Source organism: Stigmatopora nigra, chromosome 23 (assembly GCF_051989575.1).
Source record: "Stigmatopora nigra isolate UIUO_SnigA chromosome 23, RoL_Snig_1.1, whole genome shotgun sequence".
Taxonomy (NCBI): Eukaryota; Metazoa; Chordata; class Actinopteri; order Syngnathiformes; family Syngnathidae; genus Stigmatopora; species Stigmatopora nigra.
The window spans coordinates 6,508,177-6,519,830 of NC_135530.1; the positions used below are offsets into that span (position 1 = coordinate 6,508,177).

The 11,654-nt window shown below is 36.4% G+C and overlaps 2 protein-coding genes and 2 long non-coding RNA genes across 4 annotated transcripts in view; 3 read left to right on the top strand and 1 right to left on the bottom strand.

Annotated features, from left to right (window-relative positions):
* Positions 1-2,820, top strand: part of col7a1l (collagen type VII alpha 1-like) — a 43,064-nt gene extending 40,244 nt beyond the window's left edge. Inside the window, exons 90-92 of the mRNA XM_077710168.1 lie at positions 599-652; positions 2,372-2,545; positions 2,628-2,820. Of these exons, the coding sequence (XP_077566294.1) occupies positions 599-652; positions 2,372-2,545; positions 2,628-2,650 (251 nt within the window). The 3' untranslated portion in view covers positions 2,651-2,820. The remainder of the gene's footprint in view (positions 1-598; positions 653-2,371; positions 2,546-2,627) is intronic.
* A 1,133-nt stretch (positions 2,821-3,953) lies between these two features.
* ucn3l (urocortin 3, like) lies at positions 3,954-6,187 on the top strand. The gene has a single exon (XM_077709718.1). It carries the CDS (start codon positions 5,243-5,245, stop codon positions 5,744-5,746), a length of 504 nt encoding a protein of 167 aa, XP_077565844.1. The 5' UTR covers positions 3,954-5,242; the 3' UTR covers positions 5,747-6,187.
* A 1,303-nt stretch (positions 6,188-7,490) lies between these two features.
* On the top strand, positions 7,491-9,513 carry LOC144181471 (uncharacterized). Its single transcript, XR_013324681.1, has 4 exons — positions 7,491-7,647; positions 7,864-7,945; positions 9,144-9,226; positions 9,300-9,513. It is a non-coding gene; the product is annotated as an uncharacterized LOC144181471 (long non-coding RNA).
* Positions 9,514-10,264: 751 nt separating this feature from the next.
* On the bottom strand, positions 10,265-10,816 carry LOC144181508 (uncharacterized). The gene is made up of 3 exons (XR_013324687.1): positions 10,701-10,816; positions 10,547-10,621; positions 10,265-10,417 (listed from the first exon to the last, which is right to left on the bottom strand). It is a non-coding gene; the product is annotated as an uncharacterized LOC144181508 (long non-coding RNA).
* Positions 10,817-11,654: the final 838 nt, after the last annotated feature.

An 11,654-nucleotide genomic window follows, 5' to 3' on the forward strand; every position in this document is an offset into this window, starting at 1 on the left:
TCCCCTGGACGTTTGGTCACCCGGCGTTTGGTCCCCTGGACGTTTGGTCACCCGGCGTTTGGTCCCCTGGACGTTTGGTCCCATGGACGTTTGGTCACCGGACGTTTGACGACATGACAGAGTTCACTGTTGAAATCAGCTCCTAAAATTATATTGATGAGAAAGTTTAATATCTAAATATCTACTGTTGAAACCAGCTCTCAAAATTATATTCACCTGGGCGACTAAACATCCGGGCGACCAAAGCTCCCGGCGACCAAACATCCGTCGACCAAACGTCCGGCGACCAAACGTCCAGGCGACCAAACGATCAGGCAACCAAACATCCGGCGACCAAATGTCCAGGCGACCAAACGTTCTGCGACCAAATGTCCAGGCGACCAAACGCCCAGGCGACCAAACGTCCGGCGTCAAACGTCCGGCGACCAAACGTCCGGTCACGCCTTGAAAGAAGTCAAGCCTAACCCCCGAGCGACGCCAATTCTTTTAAATACGCGTCCTCCGTCGACCGCTTTTTCTCCTCCAAAATGTTTCATAACGTTTCTTGTTTTCCGTCCAAAATAGCAAATCTTCTAACAATCTCTTCTTGTTTTCCAAGCCGTGGAAACCATCCAAAGGGGAACAGAAGAACTTTTGGGGAGCCGCTCATCCAGTGAGTTTGACTTTCTTCTAATTCCTGTTATTTCCATCATTTATGAGTAATGACTTGTTTGAAATCCAGCACAAAAGGGAATATCTGAATGTTAAACCACTGTTTCCCAACTATTTTGAATGAAGGCACACTTTTTTGCATTGAAAAAAATTCAAGGCGAAAAATTCTAACTATATATGAACAATATCAAGTGGTTTTCATCAAAGTTTTACCAACAGGAATTTCATTATCTTATTATTCACCCGACCCAACTTCACATTTACGTAATATAACGATTTCAATCTCATAATTCTATGCCTTTTTTCTCCTAATATTATTGATATTTCCTAATATTACTGATATTTCCTAATATTACTGATATTTCCTAATATTACTGATATTTCCTAATATTACTGATATTTCCTAATATTACTTATATTTCCTGATTTTCCTAATATTACTGATATTTCCTAATATTACCGATATTACCTAATATTACTTATATTTCCTAATATTACTTATATTTCCTGATATTACTGATATTTCCTAATATTACTGATATTTCCTAATATTACTGATTTTCCTAATATTACTGATATTTCCTAATATTACTCATATTTCCTAATATTACTTATATTTCCTGATTTTCCTAATATTACTGATATTTCCTAATATTACCGATATTACCTAATATTACTTATATTTCCTAATATTACTTATATTTCCTGATATTACTGATATTTCCTAATATTACTGATATTTCCTAATATTACTGATTTTCCTAATATTACTCATATTTCCTAATATTACTGATTTTCCTAATAATACTTATGTCCTAATATCACTGATATTTCCTGATATTACTTATGTTTTCTAATATTACTGATATTTCCTAATATTACTAATATTTCCTAATATTACTTATATTTCCTAATATTACTTATATTTCCTAATATTGCTTATATTTCCTAATATTACACAAAAAGTATGTATTAGTTTAAATAGACTAGTGAACTCACCAAAAGTCGAAACCCGTGACACAAAACAACTTTCGGTACTCGTTTCGTACATTTTTTTTTAAAAGCAACAACCCAACTTGATTGTCGAAATATTCTGACATTTCTTTGGCAATATTATAATTTTAACCTTGTCGTGTTACAATAGACTCTTACAACTTTCGTCCTGTAATATTTGACCTTTTCTCTGGAAATATTACAATATATGACATCTTGGTAGATAACTTGGTTGGGAAACATTGCGTTAGATCAGGCATGGGCAAACTACGGCCCGTGGGCCATATACGGCTCGTTAGGCTTTTTAATCCGTCCCGCCAACATTGTCCAAATAATGTTTTTTTTCCCCAAGATGGCGCTGTCACGCGGAAGCCAGTGGCAGTAGCTCTTTCCACTCTTATTTGTTTTTCGTGTTTTACAGCCCCTCTATCTTTTTTTAAATGACATTTTAATATTTCTTAATACATTCCTTTTTACTTGACTTGGTACTTTATACTTTTTACTTTAATGATGATGAGTATGTTAATAATTTAGTCCTTTTTTCTGTTTGTTTCATATGTACTGTTAACGGATGCACTTTTTTATATGTATCCTATCTTGTGCTGACCCCGCCCATCTGTCACATTTTTAAAGTCCCACCCCTGCATTAGATGGCCTTTTTGTGCTATATCGCTTTAGCTCTGGAATAACGATTACATTTGATAATGTGCATTCCTAATATTTGTAGGGTTCGAGCGCTGCCTGGAGCCAATGACAGAGGGTCCTTGCTCCGACTACGCACTCTCGTGGTTCTTCCACGCCGAAGCGGGTGACTGCCGCCCGTTTGTGTACGGCGGCTGCGGCGGAAACCGCAACCGCTTCCCATCACGGCATGAGTGTCTCAATTACTGCATGACAGCAGGTAAGAAAAATATTTTTTTAAACGGAACGCCCCCTAAAAAAAGGGATTTTCTTCTTTTATCTCATTTGTTCTCTTTTCTCAGATGAAAACAATGGAAAAACATGAAGAGAAAACTTTTTGTACTGTACAGGATCCTTATTTATACGCATACCGTTAAAGAAAATTGGACACCTGTCCCTGTCCATGGTACTGTAACAAAATCCCCGGCGCAAGGCGCCCATTTTCCCCGCGGGAGTCCATGAGGCTAAAATAATAAAAGCCACATTTGGTTTGAATTGGAGTATTTTCCAGTATCTGACTAACACCGTTATGTGATGCCATTAAAGTTGAAGAGGAGCAAGTCATCCCCCCCTTCGGCGAGCGCGGGCGTCCGTCACTCCCTCGCCATCGTAATTAATCCCGCCTCCCTCGTCGCATCTTGACCGGTGTGAAATTGGCGTGTCGAACAGGTACAAATTATAGTAATGAATAAGAATCAATGGGAAAGATGAAAAATTATCTGTATTGTTTAAAAAAAAAGGTCACAAAATGGCAATCCTTTGTGGTTTGAATATCCAGACACCATTTTTTTTTTAATCCTCTGAAATGTATTTGACAAATACGTTTTAGTTGTCTTCGATGGTAAATTATTAACGTTCTAGAACGGTCTTTCTATCGATCTATCTATCTATCTATCTTTCTATCTATCTTTCTATCTCTATCTATCGATCTATCCATCTGTCTGTCTATCTGTATATGTATATATATATATATATATATATATATATATATATATATATATATATATATATATATATATATATATATATATATATATATATATATATATATATATACACATATACACATATACACACAGATATATATATATATATATATACACATATACACATATACACACAGATATATATGTATACATATATACATATACACACAGATGTATACATATATACATGTACACACACATATATATACATATATACATATACACACACATATATATACATATATACATATACACACACAGATATATACATATACATATATACATATACACACACAGATATATACATATATACATATACACACACAGATATATACATATACATATATACATATACACAGATATATACATATACATATATACATATACACACAGATATATACATATACATATATACCTATACACACAGATATATACATATACATATACACACAGATATATACATATACATATACACACACAGATATATACATATACATATACACACACAGATATATACATATACATATACACACAGATATATACATATACATATACACACACAGATATATACATATACATATACACACACAGATATATACAGATCTATATAGAATATAAAACGCACCAATCAAATAATGCATGCTGAAGAGGAAGAAAAAATGTCACATTATAGGCAGGGTAATTTTTATTTTTTATTTACAAAAACAACGACAAACATGCTTTAAAGTAAAACACATCTGTTCATGTTTAATATTTGCCGTTTGGGTGATAGCAACAGCCTTTAAAAAAAAATACATTTAAACATAACAGGCTTTCTTTCGGTGCTCGGCGGTCAAGAAAATGTAAAACAATACTCAAGTGCCACTTATGTTTTACATTTTCTTAACCACTGAAAGAAAGCTTGTTATGTTTTTTTTGTGATTGTGAAAATAAGTGCAACTTATAGTCCGGAAAATAGGGTCGGTGGACAATTGATATTTTCAAACATTATTCCTTGAGCGCCATACTCAGAATTTAAAAGTCAAAATACATGAAAATATGAGCATTTATTCTTCATTTCACCACTTTGAAAGTAAAAAAAAGTTGGAATTCTTTTGAGAACATTATTTCACTGTTGCTAATCAATGAGTATCAATGAGAGGATGCGTGCAGAACAGTCTAATGAAGAAAAAATATGATTTAAAAAGACGAAACGCCACATTTGGCTCCTAAGCCATAGGTTCCCTACCCCTGTCCTAGGTCCTGGCGTCCATATGTGTGGACATCACATTTTTGGTTGTCTCAAGACAACAATGGTAAATTTTGGACTACTTATAATGCCTACATTATTATTTATCAGAAACTACATGATGTAAAAAAAAATAGTGTTGTTTTTTTACATTCAACAGGTCCCAATTTAAGGTTGATAACAACAATGATTGGTATTCAAATGATTACCTATCCCCCCATTTGGAAGTAGATTGGACGTCTATCCCCGTCAATGAAAAGCCCATTAATATTGCAGACATTGCTCTTTTTAAAGTTAAGGCCAGTACTTGAAATGTAAATGGAACTCTTTGGAAAATATTATCGAGACCTCTAAAAGTTGTAGACCTCTCCATGGTGCTGAAAACGCCATTTCTAACTGCTTCAAATCTAACGATGATCGTTGGCTTTTTGACGCGGGGGCGTTGCCACCCAATTGGATGACGCTGTAGACCATGACGTCAAAGTCTCTACTAAATGGAGGGCGGCGGTATATATGAAGGCACAAAGCGCGTCTCCCACTCGGACACGATAGTTGAGTTGACTTGAGTTGCCTTTCCCAAAAGAGTGCTTTTTCTTGCTTTGCTTTCCCTTGCTTATCCGTCTTTGTGCGCTAAACCCCATCCAAGAGCTGAAATAATACCCAAAAGCGAAGAAAAGTTGACTCGCCCTCCTCGAGTCCGATAATGCTGTCGTCCCTGAAGACCCTCGTACTGCTGCTCTCGGTCCTATGCGCCCCGGGGCCAACACCTTCATCCAGCTTGTGCCTCCTCCGCTTAGCCCGCGGTGGCCGCTCCGATGTCCCATGTGAGAGGCATATGGTCGGCGGCTTCCCTCCGGAGGATGGATGGAGCTCCTTGCTGCGTTCCTCTTCTTCCTCCTCTTCCTCTTCTGAGTTCCTGGCTACCTCGGGCTCCGATGAGTCGGCTAGCCGCGAGAGGAGAACTTCGGACGGCCCGGCGCGCTCCCGCTCGCGCTCGGGCACGCGCTTCCAGAGACCGGCTAAGGTACGCGGTACGCTGCAGCTGAGGAATGGAGGCAAGGAAGAACGCCGGAGCTGGCGCTACCTGTCGCTTGATGTGCCCACTTATATCATGAATGTGCTTCTCGCCAAGGCTAAAGATCAACAAGTGCGTGACCAGGCCGTTGCCAATGCACAATTGCTCGCCGCCATTGGCCGGAGGAAGTGATAAGGGCCAGGGTTAGGGGTTAGGGCCACCTTTGTGGAACTTTGAGTACTTGTTCATTCTTCTTCGCACGTTATTGTTGGAGACGAGCGATTGCCCTGCTGCTCCGTTTTCAATGCGTGGCAGTAGTGGGTGAAAAAGCCAGAAAAGCATCTTTTGGACTCAAGAGTCGACGCCCAATCCTCTTTTTGACTGTAGCTGGCTGCATGCCACATCTCCCAGTCACGGAGGATTGGACGTCGCCGTCAATGGGACTGAAATGTGTGATCTTGTGTTGTGTTCTGTTGTGTTGATTATGTTCATCTTGCATTGTTGAACATTTCTCCAGCGTACCCACCCAAGTTGAGAAATGCATGGGAGTATCTTTGGATGTTTGTTCGTCAGATGTTATTTTTATATACTTATAAAATAATTATTTTCCCCAAATAAAGCAAATCGAACAAATTGTGTTGGTGTGGCGTCTTTTCATGTTACTTTTTAGAACCAAGGTAAGTCTCTCTCTCTCTCTCTCTCTCTCTCTCTCTCTCTCTCTCTCTCTCTCTCTCTCTCTCTCTCTCTCTCTCTCTCTCTCTCTCTCTCTCTCTCTCTCTCTCTCACCTCGCCGTGTGTAGTCAAGACTTTATAATAATGACAGTGTAAAGTGTGTCCAATTGGTGGTGTCGTGGTTAACTCACCTGTCTCCCATGTGGGCAAGTGGTGTTCGAATCCCAGCCAGGAAACATTTTCCCTTAGTTGTTTCTATATATTTGTAGTCAAGACCTTCCAATAATGACAAAGTGAAGTGTGGCCAATTTGTGGTGTAGAGGTTTGTTAACCTGACTTCAATGTGGGGGTTCAAATCCTGCTGTAGTTTGACTGATTATTATATTATGCAGTTCAGTAAATGGAATATCTTTTTTAAATTAAAGTAAAGACTTAGTCATTTTTTCAGCAAAACGATTATTCTGGTCAGCCGAGGGCATAAAACGACATAGTATAGTAAGGTTTTTTTTTGCGAAAAACAACATAGTATAGTAAAGCTTTTTTTTTTCCACACAAAAAAACAGCATAGTAAAGTAAGGCTATTTTTGCAAAAAGAAATGACATGGTATAGTAAGGCTTTTTTTGTCAAAAAATGACATGTATAATAAGGCTTTTTTTCTGCAAAAAAGTTACTTCCTGGCCTTTTTTTTGGTGTGAAATCTGGGTCTTTTCTCTGCTGCAGGTCCTTCCGGTCCTTCACTGTGATGGATGAACTTAGTGGAACTCCAAAGAAAATGACTTGGTGAGTTGTGGGCGTGGCCTTTTCATAGAAACCTGATGAAGTCACCATTTTTGTCAATGATTCCTCTAACTATCTGCTAGCTCAGGGGTGTCAAACTCCTTTTGGTCTGCGAGCCGAATACAGCTTAATTTGAGATCAAGCGGGCCAGACCAGTAAACCCATTGCAAAATTAAATAGAACTAACAATAAGCCCACCTTTTTTCCTTTGTATTAGTCACTAATACTAATAATTAGTGCAAAGAATGAGTAAATTATCAAAATGTTTATTAACAGAATTTTCCTTTTACATTATGAACATTATATTATGAATAATATATAAAAACATACCTTGTTATATAGACTGAATAATGCACGTTATTATGAAACAATGTATTTATTTTTTGAAGTATTAATGGCCAAAGTAAAACTATTTGCAGCCCCAACCCCCTGACTAATGCACTTTATTCTGAAAACGATCTATTGTGTTTGAGTCTATGAGTAATGGGCGTGGCTGACGTCAGAGTTTAAATACCCGACACCATTTTCCAAAATGGCTGATCAGCCGGAGGCTGGAGGCGTGTGTAGTGTTGTGCTGCTTAGAATTGACCATTTCCCGAAGAAAGTCCCGATAAATCTCTTCCAGGACAATGCAGCGCGTTCGGTACTGTGTCTTATGGAGGTTTCGTAGCCCCTTTTCTCATTTTCAGAGTGCTTTTTGACGGGAGCGTGCTTCATTGGCATGTGTAGCCCCCACGCCGATGCTGACACAAATGTTTGCTAGTTAGTTAGCCAACTTGCTAGCAAACATTTGTGTTTGCTACATTGCGTTACCTATAGCTATTTGTGTCTAAAACGAAATCCTTCCATTGTGTTTCAGTCCCTCAACTACTACCAACTGCTGGGAAACATCAAGAATGTGGACAAAAGGAGCAGCTTTTCGACGCCATAACAAGCTATTGGTCAGTAAAGTCAGTCATTTTTCCAATAGTTTCTATTTTAGCTTTCCATTATTTTAAAATAGTTTCATATTTCTTTATCCGTATAATGATTGAACGTCAGCGTTGAGTATTCAAGGCTTTGCACAATTGGCTTTTTTTTATTAGGACAAAAAGCGTAGTCATTTTTTTAAAGGAAAAAAAGACTTGCTATACTATGTCGTTTTTTATGATTAACATCCCCGAAAAGGCTTTGTGCAATTAGCTTATTTTCTTTTATCATTTTTGGTAGCAACAGCACAAATGCCTTCAGTGCAGATGGTACACTTATAGAATATGTACCTTTTCCCTTCACTTAATTGAACAAATATTAGAGGATTATTAGTTAGAGAAATAAGAATTGAATAAATAACAGCATTAAATGCATTAATTGAAGGATAAATTACAGAAGGAATAAACATTTAGAAGAAAAATTAGAGCATGAACACTTAAAATTGTACTACTATATGGTTTTTAAAGAAAAGAATCCCCAAAAAGCCCTTGTGCAATTAGCTTATTTTCTTTTATCATTTTTGATAACAACACAAATGCCTTCAGTGTGGGTGTAAGGAGTAGATGATACACTTATAGAATATGTACCTTTTCCCTTCACTTAATTGAAGAAATATTAGAGGATAATTAGTTGGAATCCTAAAAGACGGAATAATAAGAGGATAAACACTTAGAAGAAGAATTGAATAAATAAGAGCATTAAATTTCTTAATTGTATGATAGAGACATTACAGAAGGAATAAACATTTAGAAGAAAAATTAGAGCATAACCACTTAGAATTGTACTGTCATTAAAAGACTTACTATACCATGTTGTTTTTAAAGTAAAAAATCCCCAAAAAGGCTTTGTGCAATTGGCTTAGTATCTTTTATCATTTAATAGCAACAACACAAATGCCACTTATAGGATATGTACCTTTTCCCTTAAAGACCTCAGGCCTTTTAATTTTAAATGTGGTCTTGGTTAAACAATCAACAATAGCTTTGTTATTTTTGACTTGTTTAAATAGCCATTGTATATTCCCTCAGTGTTGGAAGAGGAAAAATGTATGCTTTTGTAATATTTTATTTTAAAAGTGCTGGGTGTTAAGCCAGTACTAATCTCCAATTTTTTTCCAAAATAAAAGATCTCCCCAATTCAGGTAAAATCTTACTTGTGAATGTTTTTCAGAATTCCAGCCAAGGGGACCAGGTTTCCTGCGTGTGTTGAGATAGGCTCAGGCCTGCCAATCTGAGATTTTTTCAAAATAAAAGGTAAGTTCTTGTGAATGTTTTTTTTACTTAACTTTGTGTATTGACCCTTTTTTGTTTTTCTGAATTCCACCAGGAGGTGGAGAAGATTTGATTTTTTACGATGCTGGAACACCAACGGGAACCAATCTATGAACTTTTTCAAAATAAAAGGTGAGCCCTTCTCATTGTTTTTTTCAACTAACTGTACTAACCCCCCCTTTTCAGTTTTCGAATCTTCTCCACCAGGGGGTGGAGAAGATTCGATTTTTTACGATGCTGGAGCACCAATGGGAACCAGATCTACAAACTTTTTCAAAATAAAAGCTGAGGCTTTTATTTTCCAGATTTCCTGCTGGTGACTAGAGGAAGTGTTTGTCATCAAAGTTTTTCAAAATAAAAGACCTTGCAAAGTATATTTGTCTCTTTATTAATAGGAAAATGGTTTACATCTTGCACTTAGGAGTGTTGATTGGTGTGGTCAGTCTTGTCTCCACCTGCAGACAAAAAAGAAGAGCACACTTAGAAATATTAAAGGAACAAAATTGTAGAAGAAAAAATACATGAAATATCAAAGATAGAATTAACACTTTAAAATTTTAGACATAGGATAAACACTTAGTTGAAATTAAAAGGTAAACACTTAGAAGAAAAATATAAGTACGAGAGAAGGAAGGAATAATTAGAGGATAACTTAGGACAAATACATGGTACAAGAAATAGAAAAAATAAGGGTTAACACTTGGAGGATGAAATTACAGAAAGAATGTACAATTGGAAGAAAAATGATGGAAGCATTAGAGGTTAAATTGTTAGATGAATTAAGAGGGTAAATACATAGTAGAAAAATTACAGAGGGAATAAACACTTGGAAGAATTAAAGGAGGATAAATAAATAGAACAATTACAGAAGGAATAAACACTTGGAAGAAAAATAAAGCATGAAAGAATTAAGAGGATAAATATATAGTAGATAAATTACAGAAGGACTAACTCTCAGAAGAAAAATAAAGGATGGAAGAATTAGAGGTTAAATGAATTAAGAGGTAAATACATAGTAGAAAAATAAAAAGAGTAATTACAGAAGGGATAAACACTTAGAATTGTACTGGCATTAGATGCAGATACCAGTCTTTTATAAAAAATAATAGGAAAAAAGATCCTTACCTTAGTAAGTCTAGCTTCTTACTTTGCCAGAAAAAATGTGAACTTTTCCTATATAGAGGGCAAAAGTAAATTATATCCAGTGAAACCTCACCATGGTGGATGGATATAGGTCTGGGTCACACAAGATTGTAAAGATGCTTTAAATTTTTATTTGAGTTGCATTTTCCACAAACATACATTCTCCTTCCAGAAGCCAGCATTCTTCAAGTAGGCAACTTGCAGGAGACCTCCCCACAGAGTCTGGACACCAACCTGTTGCATGCAACAACAAAAAAAGACACTTAGAATATATATATATAGACCGGATATTCAACAGATGGGGTAATTTTACCTTGATCTGGCACAGTTTCCCCTCTTCACCTCAAGGGTGTGATGGGAGGAGCTGCAACTTAATGCTAAAAAAAAGGAAAACTTGATTGAACCAAGCTATTTGGAAGTTGCCAAACCATTATTATAGAAAAGGTGATAGGTGTTCAATAATAATTACACTTCTCAATAATTATCAACCACTGCAGGCAGACATCACATTTAAATACATAATTAGCATCTGTGGTACACAACCTTATAAGGGAAGATACATCAAGACTTCCTCCTGATTTCCAAAGTATCTCCCCAAACAGTAATTTCTCATACAGCTTTAAAGCCATAATTCAAAACAATTACAAGGTTACTGATTAATCCAGCTGCGTAAGCAAACAACATTTGTAACTATAATAACAATTAAGGTATTTAACAATAATAGAAAGACACTAAAAACAAACTCCATTTAAATTAAAACAATAACGCCTTCATTTGAAAAAGCATTTTGCAATTTAATAAACGATCAAAATAAGTTAGTGAGTGTTACGTGATGACGCTGACGGCTAACTGAAGGGTGGCTTAACAATGTTTGTATAAATGTTTTTTTTTTTTTGGCTCGGGGAGAAAACAGAATAATTACAAATTGGAAAGAAGTGTTGAGCAATCGCACTGAAAACTAACATTGCATACAACACACCAGCATGTTAAAAGTCTTAAAACACGAATAAATAATTGAAAGATAACGAAAAACATACTTTTCAAGTCAAATGGTAAGCGTCGTCGTGACGTGAATGCTAAGCTAACTAGTCACATTATGGTACACAGCCGAGATGGAGCCGAAACTTAAAATGTCGACGGTGTGTTCAACTAGCATTACACCAACAGATTTGTTGGCGCTTTAGGCTCAATCGATTTCTAAAAAATATACCTTCAGCGTGATAAAAACGCACTTAGGCCAGTAAATTGTTCGGCGGCTTACTTGGTT

Coding starts and splice junctions, on each gene's coding strand:
- ucn3l (XM_077709718.1), top strand. CDS start 5,243: ATGCTGTCGTCCCTGAAGACCCTCGTACTGCTGCTCTCGGTCCTATGC.